At 42.0% G+C, this 20439-nt stretch overlaps 1 protein-coding gene across 2 annotated transcripts in view; it reads right to left on the bottom strand.

The window, feature by feature from the left end:
• Positions 1-16738, bottom strand: part of IFT56 (intraflagellar transport 56) — a 44783-nt gene extending 28045 nt beyond the window's left edge. Inside the window, exons 1-7 of one of the 2 annotated variants that reach the window (XM_053656626.1) lie at positions 16658-16738; positions 15381-15518; positions 11974-12066; positions 8641-8755; positions 7119-7168; positions 5900-6045; positions 4813-4984 (exon numbers count right to left, since the gene is read on the bottom strand). In XM_053656626.1, the coding sequence (XP_053512601.1) occupies positions 4813-4984; positions 5900-6045; positions 7119-7168; positions 8641-8755; positions 11974-12066; positions 15381-15518; positions 16658-16690 (747 nt within the window). In that variant the 5' untranslated portion in view covers positions 16691-16738. Of the gene's footprint in view, positions 1-4812; positions 4985-5899; positions 6046-7118; positions 7169-8640; positions 8756-11973; positions 12067-15380; positions 15519-15623; positions 15884-16657 lie in introns of those variants that run through there. The other variant, XM_053656627.1, reaches the window with a different exon arrangement.
• Between the last annotated feature and the right edge of the window lie 3701 nt (positions 16739-20439).

The raw sequence follows: 20439 nt of genomic DNA, 5'->3' as shown, positions 1-20439 counted from the left end.
GGGAACTGGCCTGCAGGGAACTGGCCTGCAACCCAAGTATGTGCCCTGACTGGGAATCGAACCGCGATTGTCTGGTTTGCAGGCCCGTGCTCAATCCACTGAGCTACACCAGCCAGGGCCGGTTTTTTTAAAACTAAAAAAAAAAATTGAAAATGTAAATGAGATGGTCAAACTTGTAAAAAAGTACAACCTATCAAAAATAACACAAGAGTTAAAGGGACTTATCTAAGAAAAAGAAGATAAAAAAGATGAACAGTGAAAGGACAGCAAACTCACAGTTATTAACAACCACACCTAAAACAAAAGCAAACTAAGGGACAGCTAAATCAGGAGCAGAACCATAGAAATGAAGATCACATGGAGGGTTAGCAACAGGGGAGTGGGAGAAGGAGAAGGGGGGAGAAGGTACAGAAAATAGTAGCATAGATAGTAGGTAGAAAATAGATAGGGGGGAGGGCAAGAATAGTATGGGAAATATAGAATCTAAAGAGCTTGAGACACGTGGTCATAAACTAAAGGGGGGGAATGGTGAGGGAGGGGGTGTGCAGGGTGGAGGGGAATGAAGGGGGGAAATAGAACAACTGTAATGGCATAATTAATAAAATATATTTAAAAAACCCCAAGAGCCCTGCTTGGTGTAGCTTAGCATATTGATTGAGTGTGGGCCTGCGAACCAAAGGATAGCAGTTCAATTCCCAGTCAGGGCACATGTCTGGGTCGCAGGCCAGTTCCCAACAGGGGACGCACAAGAGGCAACCATACGTTGATATTTCTCTCCCTCTCTCCTTTCCTTCCCCTCTAAAGACAAATAAATAAAAATCTTAAAACACACACACACACACACACACACACACGAAATAGAAAACATGAGTAGTCCTAAAACCATTAAAGAAATTGAGTTAATGATTTCATACCTCCCAAACCTAGAGATGATGTCATCACGACGTTCTAGCAAACATTTAAGGGAGAATATCCTGATGATCTTGAATAGGCATATCTTAATTGCTCTGTTTTATTGTTCTTTGCAGGGATTCAGCTGGTTGGGTTTTTTAAAAATATTTTATTTATTTACTTTCAGAAAGAGGGGAAGGAAGGAAGAGGAGAGAGACATCAATGTGTGGTTGCCTCCCATGCGCCCTCTACTGGGGACGTGGCTTGAAACTCAGGCATGTGCCCTGGACTGGGAATTGAACCCGTGACCCTTTGGTTCCAAGGCTGGCACTCAATCCACTGAGCCACACCAGCAAGGGCAGGTATTGTGCTGTTTTAAAAAATTAAAGGTTTCCAGTAACCCCGCGTGGAGCAAGTCTATTGGCGCCATTTTTCCAACAGCATTTGCTCACTTCATGTCTTTGTGTCACATTTACAAACCCCAGCAATATTTTACTTTTTCATTATTACTGTATTTGTATGGTGATCTGTGATCAACGATCTTTGCTGTTACTCTTTTAACCGTTTTGGGGTGCCATGAACTGCGCCCGTACAAGATAGCAAACTTAACGCTTATGTTCTAACTGACCAGCCATTCTCCTGTCTCTCTCCCTCCCCTCAGGCCTCCCTATTTCCTGAAATACAAAAGCACTGGAATTAGACAAACTTATAACCCTACAAAGGCCTCTAAGTGCTCAAGCGAAAGAAAGAGTTTATATGTCTCTCATTTTAAATCAAAAGCTAGAAATGATTACGCTCAGTAAGGAAGGCATGTTGAAGTCAAGATAGGAAAAGCTAGGCTTCTTGCATCAGTTGGCCAAGAAATTGCCACAGCCACCCCAGCCTTTAGCAGCCCTCACTCCGGGCGGCCACCAGCCATCAGCATCGAGGCAAGACCCGCTGATGGCTCGGAGGATGGTTAGCAGTTTTTAGGAATAATATTTTTAAGGAAGGTATGTGCATTGTCCTTTTAGACCCAATGCCGTTGTATACTTAATAAACTACAGTAAAGTGTAAACATAACTTTTATATGCACTGGGAAACCAAAAATGTATGACTCACTTTATTGTGATATATGCTCTATTGTGGAACCGAACCCACAATAGCTCCAAGTTCTGTGTAAACTTTTCCAGGAAACAGCAGCATATGATACCCTCTCTGTTCATTTAATGAAGTGAGTATAATCCCTGTACCAAAACCTGACATGACCTGTTCCGACAGAAAATAAAATTCCAGACTAATCAAATTGATAAGTATTGATGCAAAAATCTTAAATGGAATATCAGCTAACTGAATCCTGTGAAAATTTATTGCAAAGTCGTCATAATTAAGGGAGTGTGGTACTGTGAGCAGGTACAGACAACAGGATCAACAGGATAGAAGGTTTGAGCGCCAGGCAGCCAAGGGTTTGAGACCTGAATCTGCCACTAGTAAAACCTTAAGCAAGTTATTCAAAGTACATTAAGAGTTCAGTCAATCATTTCAAATTAATCCGTAATTGCTATAGAAGAGCAGGATGCTACTGGAGTTTGTGCAGGGAAGGAAGCACACAATCCAGAACCCGTTACACAGGTTACTAGAGGAATGCCTGACTGTAAATGTTTTCATGAAATTCTCTTAAGGAAACACAAAAGAGATCCTCTTGCAAACAAACAAAAAAGTTTTCTACAGCGCATCTGACAGTCCTCTCCTGCCAGAGCACATTATAAAGTCACTGTAAACTGCACTGACATGACTTCAAATGAAAAGGCACGCCTCCTGCGGACAGGAAGTGCAGCTTGCGACCCGGGTTGCGTGGAACTAGACCTCCAGAATATCGGTTAGCCGTGCTAACTCACACCAGACTACAAAAAGAACGTGTGCAGATAAAACGTAAATATTTAATAGATTGAATCTTATACCAAGATTGGCAAGGTCCCCAAGAATGACTCAAGGTAGAAAGGCAAGAATATATATTTTTTATTTCTTCTTACCAAAGATGAAAACTCTAAAGAGATCAAATTGTAAACCCAGGTTACTATTAAACTGCTGATGCTGGACACTAGCCAATGAGGTAGACTCAAGAGACTCTTTAGCTGAAATGAATGTACCCAAGAATGTATTTTATATAACACATAAGTGGACTGTTTGTATGCTAAGCAATGTAATTGATGGGCATTTCTCTTACCACAGTGGACCACCTTTATCGACAAGAGCCACGAAGAGTGCGCCTGGGCTTATGCCAAGCACGCGAGCTCTCCACCCTGCTTCCACCCCTGACGGCCTCCACACTGTTTCCCCGGGAAGTCGAGTCTCCTGTCGGCACAGAGCAGGTTAACAGTGCCCCTTGCCATTCCATGTTCACAAATTTTACTTGGATGTAGTGAATTTGCTGGTTCAGTCTTTCTTCCCTCCTCCTCTGGGTGGCATGACAGCTGGAACTGTTTTTAGATGAGGATGGAATTTTTGGATGAGGATTAAATGTTGACACGTGCAGAAAGTTTACAGTTAAATCTTAGTGGCTTCTGACATCAACTAAAGTAATGCCCAAGAAAATAATTTCCAAACATGACCCCCTCACAGGGTTAACTTAAAAATATCTGTACAGGGTGGGACAAATGTAGGTTTAGAGTTGTTTGTATGGAAAATAATACAGTAATTAACAAGTAATAATGAAGAATGAACTCTGTTTCACATACTCATAACTGTGTAAACCTACTGTTTCCTCACCCTATATAAAACCAAGTCTGTATACAGATATAGAACATGCTCTGTATCTATATATCTATTAATATCTATATGCACAAGTATGTGTGCATGTGTATGTATAATAGGTTAAGTAAAATAAAAGGGGGGGTCATAATGTATGGCCTCCTGTGCACTCTGCTTCCTATAAAAAGAGAGCTCTAAGAGAATTTACCCGCAGGATCGTCAGGGAAACCAAACAGTGGGTATAAAGGGTTCTGCACAGTATTTATAAGGTAGCTGTGTTCCAAGTCTTTATGAAACATCTACCACTATTGATTCTTGTGGTAATCTTGAAGGAGACACTGACATGTACCAAGCAAAGGAAGACAGTCCCGGAAAGAGAACGGTGCACGCAAAGCTACGGCAGCCGGAGAGTGGGGTGTAGGGAGCAAACTCAGTAGCTGGCAAACTCAGTGGCTGGCCCTTCCCTTCGAGAGGCAGGGAAACACCCAAAGTAAGAGGTGAGGACTGGAGCAGTGGCGAAGGAGACCGGGATGGATACAAGAGATATCTAGAATGCAGAACCGGTAAGGACTGGTGAATGATTAGATAGATGGGGAATGAAGAAGAAAGTGATGGATAGCCTAAGATTTGATGTGATTTATGTATTACTGACATCGAATCACAGAGCCTCAGATGTATTTTAGAGAAAAAAGTGAAAATATTTGATTTTAACATACTTAAATTACTTTCTAAAGCTATTATTTAATTATTTTTAGAGAAAGAGGAAGGGAGTGAGAAAGAGACGGAGAGAAACATCAATGTGTGGTTGCCTCTCATGCGCCCCCTTCTGGGGACCTGGCCCACACCCCAGGCATGTGCCCTGACTGGGAATTGAACTAGCAAGCCTTTGGTTCACAGGCTGGCACTCAATCCACTGAGTCACACCAGCTGGGGCACATATTTGAGCTATTGTAAGGCATCTAGGTAAAGATCATCTACAATACGCTAGGCAGACACAGAGAATTTAGAAGTCACATTCTTTTTAGGATATCTGATACATATAAATATTGATGTAGTTAGGTTCTTATATAATCACACTGGCAATAACAAAGGATATTCATCAAGACTTATAGATAATAGTTTCATGAATAACCCAGGAAGGATAGGGCAATTGAAATGGGAATTAAGTGAAAAACAAATCCCCATCACTACCTCAGCTGCTTTGCCATTGTAAAGGCGAAAGTGATTACAGGCCTTAAGGTTGAGTGCGATGGTACTGTCAGGAATTTGCTGAAGGTAAACAGCCAGAACTTCTTGAGACACATCATAGTAATCCAACTTGTAGTAACATAAAGCCACGTACACATTGAGGGCAAGGTACTCCCTATTAGATAAGAGAATTAAAGATGAACAGTTTAGTCTGCATCATAGAAGCGTGGTCAACCTACAAAGACTTTTAACGGCTAAAAAAAACCAGCAAGGCAAAGAGGATATGAATTTGCCTTTTGAAGAAAGAAGGCAAGATATAATCAGTGCACTCTTTTTCCTTTTGTAACATTTGGGTGTTTTGAGAAATAGAATAAAGGATGACAACTAGAGAAGAAAATGAAAAGTTCAGTGCCTACCTGTTCATGTTAAAAAAAAAACCCTAACATACACCAGAATTATTAACCCAAATAAGCACACACCGGGCAGAGGATAGACAGACCAGGCAGACAGGCCTGATGACTGAAAGTGGGAACGGGTGGAGACTAGAAAGGCAGAGCAAGGCAGGGGAGAGAGGAGGTGGATGGAATTATTTTGGGGATGTGGGAGAGAGGCCAAGGGGTCAGTGATAAGTTGCGATGTTAATTTTTCAGAGGGTTTGTTTCTAATTTCTTCAGCAATTTACCTAAAGTGTACTGCAATGCTGAAACTGATATGGATGCATTTTCAACAGGGGCAACACCACCCTAACTGGGGCAAAAATGGGTTCTTATAAAGGGGTGGGAAGTTTTACGTATGAAGCATAGACATACACACATACATAAACAGATAAACAGTACATGTACGGCATTAAAATTTCATGGGAGGGCAACTAGGGAAAAAAAGAGCCTAAAAAGACTCCTCGGAAGGGTGAAAATAAAGGTGGAGAAACCTTGATGCGGACAATAAGGAGTTCTTACTCTCATCAGAGGATCAGCTAACAGATCTGAGTACATGGGGACACTAGGTCCAAAGGACACTGGGTTCTCGTCCAAACACCTCACCGGAGAAACTAACAAAATGCGACTTCAAGTGGACATAAAAGGACACAGACCTGTTATCTAGCAGTATTCGCTTATAAATATCAATGGCTTCCTGATAGTGAGATCGCATGTAGTGGATCGAGGCCAAACTGAGCTGATCTTCTGTGATATCCTGAAGATTCTGATGGAAGTTCATCAGCTTCTTCTCATCGTTAAACTGAAATTGTGAGAGAGAAAAGGCATGTAACGCTTCATGTTTGAGCGCAGACATATCAACGCCTAACGCTGCTGAGATTTTAACACCTGCCCCTCCTCCGGCCTTTTGTCTCTGCGTTCTCCCTATTTCCCTCCAGTTCTTGTCTTTGTCTCTCCTTCAGAAGAGGAGGAAAAAACCTCTGGAGACATAGTCTTGGCAATGAAAAAAGCCTTTAAGTTACAGCTATATTAATTACTTGAGCCCCTCTTTCTTGTCTATTTCACTCTTTTTATCTTCTCCCTTTTCTTATTTTCTTTACCTTTTTTATTTGCTGTTTACAAGAGAGACATTCAGAACGTAAGGACACAAAAAGCCAAAAAGTAGCCCTGGCTGGTATGGCTCAGCAGATTGAGTGCTGGCCTGTGAACAAAAAGGTCGCTAGTTCGACTCCCAGTCAGGGCACAGGCCTGGGTAGCAGGCCAGGTCCCCAGTTGGGGGTGTGCAAGAGGCAACTGATCTCTCTCTCTCACATACACACATTGATGTTTCTCTCCCTCTCTTTCTCTATCCTTCCTCTCTCTCTAAAAATTAATAAATAAAATCTTTTTTAAAAAGTAGAAAGTAGCCCTGGCTGGTGTAGCTCAGTGGATTGAGCATGGGCCTGTGAACCAGAGTGTCAAGGTTCGATTCCCAGTCAGAGCACATGCCTGGGTTACAGGCCAGTTCCCAGCAGGGGATGCATGAGAGGTAACCATACATTGATATTTCTTTCCCTCCCTCCTTCCCTTCACCTCTAAAGATAAAAAAATATAAAATCTTTTAAAAAAAGTAGAAAGTAAGAAGATGTAAGGAGATATAGGCTGACGGTAATAAAAGAGAGCTGGGGTAGACTCTTTTATCTCTCTTAAATATGACAAAGCAGACTTTATATGAAACAGAATTTCTACAAATAAAGAGAGACATTTTATAATGATCTGTGTTTCAAACTACTAGATGGACATAACAAGAATTTCTAGTTAATTATTTTTTACTGTTGTTAGTAACAAGAAAAAAACATTTCTAAATCAAAAAGTGTGAAATCAGAATATGAATACCTTGTGAGCCAAATGAAAGAGGAGGCGATTTTGAAGTCGGCTTTTTGGAGCTGAAAAAAAAAATCCAAGCTGCTTATTAAAGGTCTCAGTGGCCTGCGGCACTCAGTCCCACGCAGGAGTGACATCAGACTCAAATACACCTTCCCAAACCCGTAGCTCTCTGCTCCCGATGGATCTCTGCTCCGTAATAATATGTATTACTTTATTCTGGTCTCCACCTATAACGGCATTGAGAACCAGAAGAAAAATGTCCCAAGATTCTGCTCTTCGCCCCCCTTGTTCTCCCTGTTCCGTGGACCCCCGCACAGCACTCTCCATGCACAGCCCACCACTGTGCTGTTCACTGGACCAGACACCGGAGGTAACTGTGGTCATTTCAGTGTGGGTGGGAGTCCCCTCTCACTCAACTGCTCTTCCCAGTGTTCTTCGCCAATGCCTTCTGAAAGCTCCTCGTCCATAGTCACACTGCCACTATTTTCTTAAATGCTAGTCCGGGCTCTACTCCAGAGACCTTCTAGCACAAGAATCTTCCACAAAGGCAGCCATGCAAAAAAAATGAACACCTTTCAAGTGCAAAATCCCCTTTGCACTCCTGGGGAATTTTCCTAATTCTGGACACCGAATCCTATATTTCTTTATGGCAAAAAGACATACTTCAATGTATAGAAAAGAAAAAATATATATACAAAATGAGCTACAGCTACTTGATCACCTTTTGTGTGTCTAACACTGCTCTAGGCACAGATAAAGCAAGTATCTTAAAGGCCCTCAAAATTAAATTAGGAAAAACCGTATTAGTACATATTATACAATTTGGGTACAAACCAACAAAGGCTTCAAGTTCCACATTTTCCATGCATTTGAGCTGAAATTCTTTCTAACTGTGTATGCAGTTTATTCACTAATAATTCTAACCTGGAATATATACTTCCCTAACAAATTTCTTAAAATACTTCCCCCTGCTCACTTTCTCTACATTTCTTTCAGTTTCATTTGACTCATACTCTCATTATTCCTAATCTTCCCTCCCATATTTCCTTCTGCCCTACTCTTTTGTGCGAATTTGGGTCTAGTTCTCCTTAGATGACCATCAGGACAAGTAAAGCAAAAGGAAAGAACTAGGGAGTCTTCAGATTGAAATTACTTCGCTTTTCACTCAGAAGCAGAAAGAGCAGCTATAAAATCCGCACCCATAAGAGTTTGAACAACGATACCGACTCCTACCAAGGGCATGAACAGGCTCTCCTGACGGGGTCTAGAAAAGACGCCCTTTTTCTTTTCTCATCCTTTTGTCAGTAGCTGTACCTTCTGGGCAGTAGGGGACAGCACACGAGAGTTAATCTTTCTTTAAATAAATTTGCTCAAATCTAATATTCTTTGAAGAGGAAAGCTATGTTTTAACTTTCTAATGTCTCTTGTGGTTTTTTTTGTCAACAGAAAAGGAATTAAATAAGTTTTTAAATCTCCAAAATGACTCTTGCTATTAGTGATGAATACCACACATTAAAGGGGCCCACTTTACCTTTGAATCCAGCAGCTTCAGCTTGTTTATACATTCCAAGAAAAAAGTAGGTACAGGCTAGATTCACCCAGACTTCAGGATTGCAATTTTCCTCTTTTGTTGCATTTTCGTATTCCTGAAATAGATATTAAGCAGTGATCTCATTTCAGCAGTAACGTACCAGATGGGCCATCCCACTGGAATAGGATTTCTTACTGAGATTGGACAACTTCACACACAGGGAATCCTCAACTACACGCTCAACTGTTCTCCACCTGTAAGGTTAAATACCGCAGCTAAAGCTCAGTTCCAACCACACAGGACTGTGGTCCATAGATTTCCCCCCTTTTAACACTAATATGAGCTAACAAACTGCAAGAATGAAAAGTAACTAAAATATTTTATTTTTACTAAGTTAAAAAAATACAAAGATAATGTATACAAATACATAGGTTCAGGTAACTTAAAAGCTGAGAGCCTTACTACAAATTTCATTTCATTCTAATGGTTTCTGGCTTTATATTTTTAAAAAGCATTATTTTTCCTGCCAAGGCCCCCATTTTAACAAAGATTTTATTTATTTATTTTTAGAGAGAGGGAGACCTCACTGTGGGGGCTGCCTCTATCATGCCTGCCACCGGGAACCTGGCCCACAACCCAGGCATGTGCCCTGACTGGGAATCCAACCAGAAACCCTTTGGCTCGCAGGTGGGCACTCAGTCCACTGAGCCACACCAGCCAGGGCTCCTTTTCTGAGACTCACTTTGTCAACTACACTTTCCATATACTCTTATTATTTATCAGTCCATACCAGATGTCTCTGTTTCTTTCTCTTACATTTGCGTTACTCCCATCACTCACAGATACTACCAGCCTCTATACTGTCCTTCTCACATCTTCCCTTTTCCTTCACTGGTTTTGTTGCTTTTGTTCTTCATCTCACCTCGTGCTCTTGGATATTTTCATTTTAGTTCTGCATGTTCTTTAAATATCCTTAGATTACATTTTGGGAGTAGGGTTATGTAGAAAATGTTTTAAAAGTTTCACCTGTAAGCTGAAAATTGCTTGACATAAGCCTCTGTATGTTCATATACAGATCCATAGTCCTATAGATTGTTCATTAGATAGGGAGGGTTTACAATGACCAAGAAAAACAACTCCCAAAACTATACTTGCAAAAATATAAAGATAATGTGATCTTTCCTATGTCTAAAATAACCAAACAAGCCCTGGCTGGTATGGCTCAGTTGGTGGGGCATCATCACCCACACCGAGGTCGAGGGTTCAGCTCCAGTGGGGCACACCCTGGGCTTCAGGCCAGGTCCCCAGTTGAGGGTGTGCGGATACAACCGATTGTTGTTTCTCTTACACACTGATGTTTCCCTCCCTCCCTCCCCCTCTCTCTAAAAATAAAGAAATGAAATCTTTAAAAAATAAAACAAACAAAATAAAAATGAACTACTCTTGAGAAAAGACTCATGAAAACTTTTCTATCAAAATTATTTATTTTTCCTCTCCTGAAGAATTAAGAAATACTGCCCTGGCTGGTGTAGCTCAGTGGATTGAGCGCAGGTCTGCGAACCAGAGGATCGCAGTTCAATTCCCAGTCAGGGCACATGCCTGGGTTGCAGGCCGGTTCCCTGCAGGCCAGTTCCCAGCAGGGGATGCACTAGAGGCAACCATACATTGATGTTTCTCTCCCCCTCTCCTTCCCCTCTAAAGATAAATAAATAAATAAATAAATATTAAAAAATAATTAAGAAATACTAATGTTAATATATTGTACAATCTCATTCACTTACATCTAAAAGCAAAAAGTAAATAAGATATATATACAAATTTGAATATATAAAGAAGATTTCTGAAGCAATACATCAAAAAAAAAAAGCCAATGGTTGCTTCCATTAACAAAGTAGAATTGGGGGACTTCCGGCCAAATGGAGACATAGGTAGACACACAATGCCTCCTCACACAATGACAAATTTAAAAACAAAAACCAACCAGAAATCCTAGAAATTGAACTGTATGGAAGTCCAACAACCAAGGAGTTTAAGAAGAAATATTCATCCAGACCAGTAGGAGGGGTGGAGATGAGCAGCCAGACAGAGAGAACTCACGACAAGTCGGCAGCTGGCAGAGCAGGCAGTCCCACATTTGCATGGAGATAAACCAGGAGGAAGAACTGGGGAGCAAGACAGACCGAGCAACCCAGGGTTCCAGCTGGGAAATAAAGCCTGAAAACACCTGTAGGGGTTGAGGTGCCGGAGTCTGAATCATAGGGGTGCCAGAAGGAGAAGAGGAAGAATCAGAAATCGAAAACTTATTTGAACAAATAATGAAGGAGAACTTCCCCAATCTGGCAAAGGAAATAGATTTCTAGGAAGTCCAGGAAGCTCAGAGAGTCCAAAGAAGTTGGACACAAGTAGGAACACACCAAGGCACATCATAATTACATTAGCCAAGATTGAAGATAAGGAGAGAATCTAAAACAGCAAGAGAAAAAGAGACAGTTACCTACAAAAGAGTTCCCATAAGACTATCAGCTGATTCTCAAAAGAAACCTTACAGGCAAGAAGGGGCTGGAAACAAGTATTCCAACTCATAAAAGGCAAGGTCCTACATACGAGATTACTCTATCCAGCAAAGCTATCATTTAGAATGGAAGGGCAGATAAAGTGCTTCCCAGAAAAGGTCAAGTTGAAGGGGTTCATCATCACCAAGCCCTTATTATATGAAATGTTAAAGGGCCTTATCTAAGAAATAGATCAGTAAATATGAACAGTAAAATGACATCAAACTCACAATGATCAATGACCAAACCTAAAAAAACAAAAATAAAAACAAACTAAGCAAACCATTAGAACAGGAATAGAATCACAGAAACGGAGATCACGTGGAGGGTTATCAGTGGGGAGGGGGAGGGGGGAGAATGTGGGGAAAGGTACAGAGAATAAGTAGCATAAATGGTAGGTAGAAAATAGACAAGGGGAGGTTAAGAATAGTGTAGGAAATAGAGAAGCCAAAGAACTTATTTATATGACCCATGGACATGAACTAAAGGGGGGAATGCAGGTGGGAGGGGATGTGCAGGGTGGAGGGGAATAAAGGGGGGAAATGGGACAATTGTAATAGCTTAATCAATAAAATATATGTAAAAATAATATAAAATATTTTATTAAGTAAAAAAACAACGGAGTAGAAGTGGGGAAGGCAGACGGGGTGGTTTTTTTGGTTTTACATTGTCTCCTTCTATGTTGTTTGAATTTTATCATGAGCATGTATTATTATAATACAAAGCTTAATAACATTTTCAAATTCCTTCAGTTATAAATTGTCTTTCTTTTTTTACTGACCTCCAAAGCTCTCTTGTAGTCACCCAGGTGGAAAGCACAGTATCCAATCCACAGGTTAGTATCCTCTTCTTGTTCCCCAACATGACGTTTGAACTTGAGGTTAAAATTTCATTTAAAAAAATCATGAAAGAGTTTTAAAAGTAAGCCCTCCATTTAAAAAAATGCTATATTAAGTTACTGACAAATAATTTTAAAATCACATACAAGTAATAGGAGCAAGTCAATATCCAGTTTAATCACAAAGATAGAGAACTCAGCACAATTCCCTTCTGATTGTCACAGAAATCTGTATTTTCAAATATTCCATATTTAGTTTCTGCATTTACTGACACCTCACCCCAGAAGGTATTTAAGCATTAGCCTTATAATGATTCTTGGTGATACATAAAAACATAAGAATTATGTAAACTATTTTCTAGTCCCAAATACCTGAAGTCAGAGAGGTGAAGCAATAAATTCCAGGCCACACAGCCAGTAAGTGTGGCGGCAGGGATGTAGTGTTTGGCTCCGCATCCCACGTGCTCACCCTCCACGCTCTACTGCACTCAACGTCACACTCCGAACCTGCCCCACCCACTAGTACACAAACATACGTGCCTATCTGCTCATAGGTTATAACTGTTTACTGAGGACAAGCCACTAAGTTACTCTCTGACCCTTGACCAGGCTTACTGGAACCTGTTAAGGAAGTTCGAAGACTAGCATCATATGTCAACTAAGAACAAATATTGATGAATGGCTCAATAAACAAAAGAAAACTCCTGTTTGGAGGAAAAGACTGAACCCTGAAGGAGTTGTCTGAACTATTTCAGTAAGGTGAGAGGTTTTTCCCTCTATAGGGTGATAAATAAAAAACATGGGTGAAAAGTTAAATAGTGAAACATGTATTTAGAGATCATTGCTACAGAACTTTGGGCACCTTGGTCAGAATGAGATCAAGGCATTCTTTCAGACTTTCTTGTCTGGGTTAAGAACTTACACCTGTAGCTAAATTGGAAGTCCTTCTCTCACCAAATGTTGTGAATTTAAGTTCTGTGTCTTAGGTCTAAAGAAATTCTTTTTTTTTTTTTTTAATGTGATTTTTTGCCCTGGCTGGTGTAGCTCAGTGGATTAAGCGCGGGCCTGCGAACCAGAGTATCGCAGTTCGATTCCCAGTCAGGGCACATGCCTGGGTTGCAGGCCAGTTCCCAGCAGGGGACTCACGAGAGGCAACCACACATTGATGTTTCTCTCCCACTCTTTCTCCTTCCCTTCCCCTCTCTCTAAAAATAAATAAATAAATAAATAAATAAAATAATAAAAAAATGCAAACAGCTTGCAGTCTGTAAAAAAATAATAATAAATGTGATTTTTTAAAAGATTTTATTTCTTTATCTTTAGAGGGGAAGGGAAGGAGAGAGGGAGAGAAATATCAATGTATGGTTGCCTCTCGTGCATCCCCCACTAGGAACTGGCCTGCAACCCAGGCATGTGTCCCAACCAGAAATCGAACCGCGGTTGTTTGCTTCGCAGGCCCATGCTCAATCCACTGAGCTACATCAGCCAGGGCTGAAGAAATTCTTATTTGAAGTCTCCCTGCATATGTCCCAGCAGATAAGGAGCGTTCATGACACTTCCTCACCCCTACCATGGAAGTTCCCATTCCCATAACATCATGGCACTTCTACTAAAAGGTGGTGTGGGATTACATGGTAAGGAAAATGTGGCATGTGCCTTAAAAAGAAGAAAGAAGAGAAACAGAGACTGACAAAAATTAGACATATACCCACCACTCAGCCCACTGATTTACAGAGCTAGACGCTCCTGCTACACCAGCTCCCCCACTTTGAAGATGAGAGGGCTGATACAAAAAGGTTATCCAATGTACTCAACACCAGAACACTAGGGAATGGTGTAGGACTATACATGGAAGACTGAGAAAGACATACAAAGCTAATTAACACGATTACTGTTGACAGACTATGAGCATTAAGGGTGGAATCACGCTGTAGAGAAATGACTGGGGGGGAACAAGGCCAGGCCTGCTGTCAGTCATCATCTCTACAGTCTTCGGTGCTGCCTTCATCCTTCTATGGCATGTGCTTCCCGCACAGCAGTGTCTCAAAGTGCACTGTCCTCGGACCATCTACGTCAGCAGCACGCAGGATACTTGCCTCAAATGTAGGTTCCTGATTCTGTAAAGATTAGAATCCCTACAACAGGAGCCCAGGAATACATTTTTTAAAAATATTTTATTTATTTATTTTTAGAGAGAGGGGAAGGGAAGGAGAAAGAGTGGGAGAGAAATATCAGTGTGTGGTTGCCTCTGACGTGTCCCCTACTGAGGACGTGGCCTGCAACCCAGGCATGTGCCCAGACTGGGAATCTAACCAGCGACCCTTTGCTTCACAGGCCCGTGCTCAATCCACTGAGCTACACCAGCCAGGGTCCAGGAATACATTTTAATAAGCAACCTAGGTGATTCTGATGCATACTAAATTTGAGAACTACAACAGTAGAGATTGAAATATTTTCTAAAGATTTAGTATTTTAGACAATAAGCATGAAGCATAGATTTAAATTTAATTAACAAATTTTAACATATAACAGTTATAAATCATAAAATGGCCAGGGGTTGGGATAAACATGTATGAACCGACACTATTTATTTTGGGATAAATAATGTGTGAACTCACACTGTATTTATTAAATGACCCTCCATATTTTCTAGGCTGGATTTGCCATCAGTGGGACTAGACATAATTAAAAGTGTCCCTCAAAAAATATATTTAGTCTGATCCATGTGGTTCAGTTGGTTGGGCATTGTCCTGCCACGTGAAAGGTCACTGGTTTGATCCCTGGTCAGGGAACATGCCTGGGTTGCAGGTTTGGTCTGGAGTTGGAGCATGTACAAGAGGCAAAGGACTGATGTTTCTCTCACATTGCTATTTTTCTCCCTCTTTCTCCCTCCCTTTCCCTCTCTCTAAAAATAAATAAAATATTTAAAAAAAGAAATATGTCTCTTGGCTGGTGTAGCTCAGTGGATTGAGCTTGGGACTGCAAACCAAAGGGTTGCTGGTTTAATTCCCAGTCAGGGCACATGTCTGGGTTGCAGGCCAGGTCCCCAGTGGGGGGTGTGTGGGAGCCACACATTGATGTTTCTTTCCCTCTTTTTTTCCTTCTCTTCCCTTCCCTCTAAAAAATAAAATAAAATAAAATATTTTTAAAAGAAATATGTTTATCTTATTAGTTCATCTCGAATCAGATTTATAGCTACCTTAGGAACTGGACTCTGTGCCTGACTATTTTGACAGGAAGCCGCAGAATGCACCCGCTTGCTCCAGCAGCACTACGACCAGCATTCAGCCAAGCACCCATCCATACTTCCGCTATTCACCTCCTAAGGAGCAACCTTCTTTGGACATTACCTCCAATAGGGTAATAGCTCCAGTGAAATCTCTTTGTGAAAGTAGCTCCTCTAGCTTTGGCATCTTCCTGCCTTTCTTCTTTCTTTTGTCAGTGTGCGGTAGGTCCCCGCCTACGGCAGGTTTGGCCCTCGATAGCATCTGTGGGAGAAACAACAAAGACGATCCAGTTATGGTGGTCAGTTTTAAGCAGAGTGACAGCTCCCCAGGGAAGCCTACGAAACTCTTGGTAACAAGTATTATTACCAGAAGAGCTGAACCAAATAGCTACCCCCAACTTCTTTATCTTCTCCAATTAGAGTGAGGCAAGAGATGCTTTCTGCAGCTGCGGTCATCTTAGCCTTCCTCCCCTTGGTCTGCTGTCCACCCCACGCGCAGCTTGGGTGCGGGGGAAATAAAGAAGCAGGAGGGAAGAAATCACCGAGGCATTTACGGTTGCATCCCTGTCCCCCGTGTTCCCACGGGGAGGGCAGGGAGCTCATCCTCCGTTGACTTTCCTAGACTTTACCCAGCAGTGTGCTGGGGGCCTCTAACCTCCAGTCCCGAGACATACTCATAGTTCTCCCTCACTGTTCGGAACCACTGACCATATTGGCGGCTGTCCTGTGAGTCCCCTCCGCAGACAGACAGGAAAAGGACAGGCCTCCCAGCTTCTCCTCAACCACAGCTCTCTCTGTTTCCAAGGCAACCTGGAGGGAGTCGGGGGCGGGGCTGGGGGCTGGTCCGTCCGGAGAAGCGTTCGCGGGAAAACCAGTGCGTTTGGCGACTTGGTTCCGCTGCGCTTCCGCCGCTGCAGGATTGGAAGTTTCTGGAGGGGAGCGTCGTTTTTTTTTTTTTTTTTTCTTTCTTTCTTTTTATTTTTCATTGAATTGATTGGGATGACACTGGTTAACAGGTTTCAGGTGCACAATACCACATCATCTGTACACTGTATTGTATGTTCGCCACCCCAAGTCAAGTCTCCGTCCATCATTTATCGCCCCTACGCCCCTGTCTTCCCACCCGCCATCCCCAGCAATCATCACAGTTTTCCGAGCTCCTGAGTTTTTTCTCTCATTTTTCTTCTTCCGCTCAACCTTCCACTTCCCTAGTCACCCAACACCGGTCCCCAACGGCTGTCAGCCAGCTCTTTATCTTAATGAGCTTGTCTCTATTTTGCTCGCTAGTTCATTCTGTTCCTTACGGAGCGTTGTTTTCTGTGCTGAGAGCGAGAGTTGGACTGTATCTTTATTTACGAGTTTGGGAAAAAGCAAATTAGAATGGCATTATCTTTCACATACATGTTTCCTGGGAAAGTGATTTCCAAGGACCATTTCCGATTTTGACCGCGTTGGACTCCGTCGCAACCCGCGGCCCCGCCCCAGGTGCTGTCTGTCAAGTCCCCTGGATCTTGGGCAGCTGCCGGAAGATCAGAAAAAAATTTTCTGCTGAACCTAAAAAGCTGACGTTTTGAGGCGGAAGTTTATGAAAAGACAGTTTCTTATTTCCAGAGACACACCCTAATATAATGAGGTCCTGTAATAAATGTGTTGTTTGGACGACTTACCTTACTCCTGAACCCAGTTAACAGGGCTGCAAGGGTAGTCAACAATCACCAACTTGTGTACTGTTAGAGCTGGAAGGGACCTTTAATGGACATCTAGTTCAAGGATTAACAGACTACGGAACTAACATCTGGAGAAGTGAAGCAATTCTCCCAAATGTATAGGTAATTGTGGCATAGTTGAATTACGTTACATACTGTTCTGAATAATTAGCCCTACACCCTAAGCTTCTAGACGGTGGGTATGATTTCTTAGGCTTTTTTTGCATCCTCCTTGCACGCCAGTCCCTGCCTACCCACGACACCACCCCCGCCCTGCAATCACTTGGAGAGTAAATAACTACTTTTCTTAATTCACTGATATACCCTTATGTGTACAGACAATCACCGATATACAGACACATACAGAAAGGCAAGGCATAAGACTTCAGAGATGTACACATTCACCCCTCCCTCCTCTTCCCCCAGCCTTTGGCAACCACAAATCTATTTTCTGTCTCTATGGATTTACCTATTCTGGACATTCCATATAAATGAAATAATACAAATAATCCACACCCATGTGTCTAAATATTGAAAATCGTTCAGCCTACCAAACTGTTAAGGGTGTTATCATCTTGCTTTATCATGAAGGTCAGGCTCCGATTTAGAATTCTCAGACTTCTCAGAATTCTGTGCTGCTGGTGAGGAAGCAGGGAGAGCCATGTCCAGCCCACAGGCCAGGCTCCATCCTGCATGATGGGGGGCTTCGTGAATGCTGTGTGGGCACCTGGGCCACAAATGCAAGTAGTAGTCACCCAGTCACCTGTGAGCTCTCATCCCCCGGAAAAGAGGTGAGACTTAAGGAAGAGACCCACTCAAGGGTGGAAAGAGGCAGGAAATTCAGAGTCTTTGGTGCCATAGCATGGTGAGGAGGGTTGCAAGAACCCTGGCAATAAGAAAATAGAGATATTCTAAATTAAAACTGCAGCATCCAGAGTGTGAGAAAAGGAAACAAAACAGCCTGTTAATAGCTATGGGCCAGCTCTGACAAAAGACTGCTCAAATCCCTATATATCTGTTGGAATTTAAGATGAATTTCCAGGTGGCTATTTCTCTGATTATCCCAAAGAGACAATAACTAGGCGCCATTGACCCCTAGGAGACTCCACTTACTTGCACATGAACTTTCCAATCTGCTGTCCTCAGCTAATCCACAGAAGCAGACACTTCATCCTTACAATTAGCCCTGCTTCACCTTCTCCCATTCCCCTTGTCTATAGCTAATGTGAATCCTTTTAGACGGGCTTATATCTTACTGCTCCCCACTTGATGTATAAAAATACTTGCAAAACTCCAGGATGATGGACATATTTTCATTCTTACTTAACCACACTGTTGGTGGTTTAGACTCCATCCCCCAAGACCAGTCTCTCTTTTTTTGCTAGCTATTGCCTAATAAATCGTTTCTCTTAAAAGACTTCCAGCCATGGAAGTTAGTTATATTTTATTTAACAACTCCTTGGCTCCACAGCTTCTTCGCCCCTGGTGTAGGGTTCGGTCTGTGCCCAGGGCCCTGAAAAGAATCCCCTCACACCAGGGTGTCAGGGAAGTATTGCTGATAATGCTGTAAACAACCCTGTTGAACTTGCTAAATCTATTGAAGTGACTTCTGATTTTCAGCAGTTCGAGATACAGCTTTAAGCCTCTAGATCCCTGTAGAGGACATTTGAACTGCGGCTGTAACATGCAGAATATGGCATTCATTGAGTCCACTTGAAAAAAAAGCAGTTACTCGCAACTACAGCTCTAAGCCTCACCAGGTGTTATGAAACACACACACATCAGCCAAGTAAGAGGCATGTTGGAGCTTGCCACTTTATTGCCGTTGCAACAGAAGAGCAGTTTCTGAGTGATTGTAAAAAATAATCCAGGTTGTGACGATGGACTCATGTCCCTGTTATTTATCAGGGCCACGAGTTGCTGAAGGAATGTGAAAGACAGTGAGAAGTTTGGGCATTTCTTGCTAGGGTGGATTCTCCTTAAGTAAAATGTCTCCTGAAAGGAAGGAGCTCAGCATTTCCACGACAGAACCACAGTAACTTTATCAGCTGTATTGAGTGCTGTTAGTTTTTTTCATTTTTTTGTTCACTAGTTTCATGAATATTCTACCTTACCGTCAAAAAGAATATTTTAGCCCTGGCTGGTATGGCTCAGTGGATTGAGCACTTGCCTGCGAACAAAAGGATTGCTGGTTCGATTCCCAGTCAGGGTACAGGCCTGGGTTGTGGGCCAGGTCCTTAGTGGAGGGCACATAAGAGACAACCACATGTTGATGTTTCTCTCCCTTCCTTCCTCTCTCTCTAAAAATAAACAAATAAAATCTTTTTAAAAAAGAATATTTTGAAAACCAAATTTTATTGCACTGCCACCCCGTGAGTTATGTGGGATCACAGGGAGAAGACCCTGTTTTTTTTTTTTTTTAAAGATTTTATTTATTTATCTTTAGAGGGGAAGAGGGGAAGGAGAGAGGGAGAGAAACATCAATGTATGGTTGCCTTTCATGCATCCCCTGCTGGGAACTGGCCTGCAGGGAACCGACCTGCAACCCGGGCATGTGCCCTGACTGGGAATCGAACCGCGATCGTGTGCTTCGCAGGCCCGCGCTTAATCCACTGAGCTACACCAGCCAGGGCAAGACCCTGTTTTTGACAGTTCTAAGAAAGAATGAGAATGACTCCAGGATTAAACATTTGAAAATATAGTCCTTCAACAAATATGTTTTTCCATCATTTCAAAATGACTTATTCTTAAATTCAGAAAGTACTACATAGTCACCATGAGAATTTTGGATGATACTGATCATTAAAATGAGTAAGATGTAAATTATCTATAAGTTTATGAGCAAGAAACAATACCAATGAACAGTTTGCTTTTTATTTTTATTTTTAAATATTTTATTTATTTGTTTTTAGAGAGAGGGGAAGGGAGGGGGAAAGAAAAACATCAATGTGTGGTTGCCTCTCGCATGCCGCCCACTAGGGACCTGGCCTGCAACCCAGACATGCACCCTGACTGGGAATCAAACCAGTGATCCTTTGTTTTGCAGGCCAGTGCTCAATCCACTGAGACACACCAGCCAGGGCAACAATTTGCTTTTTAAAAAGTGATTGAACCTGTACTAAAGGATAATATAGTAATGGCTGAACTACTACTAAGAGACCTAGCTAAGAGAGCTGTTGATTATAATTGTTGAAGCTAGGCGATGAACACCTGTGAGTTTGTTTTACTTTTATATCAAAATTTTCCATAATCCCAGATAAAACCGAGGCATCTATTAAAAAACCCCTTGAGTTTGCCCTGACTGGTGTGGCTCAGTTGGTTGGGCATTGTCCTGCAAAGCGAAAGGTCTCTGGTTCTTTTCCTGGTGAGGGCGCGTGCCTAGGTTGTGGGTTGGGTCTCCATCTCTCATGAGAGAGAGGCAAACAATCGATGTTTTTGTCCCTTCCCTCCCATTTCTCTGACCCCCCCCTTAAAAAC

Source organism: Artibeus jamaicensis, unplaced genomic scaffold (assembly GCF_021234435.1).
Source record: "Artibeus jamaicensis isolate MK-2021 breed Jamaican fruit bat unplaced genomic scaffold, CSHL_Jam_final scaffold_2172, whole genome shotgun sequence".
NCBI classification, from domain to species: Eukaryota; Metazoa; Chordata; class Mammalia; order Chiroptera; family Phyllostomidae; genus Artibeus; species Artibeus jamaicensis.
The sequence above is the reverse complement of the archived record's forward strand: the minus strand, read 5'-3'. Positions and strand labels throughout refer to the sequence as shown.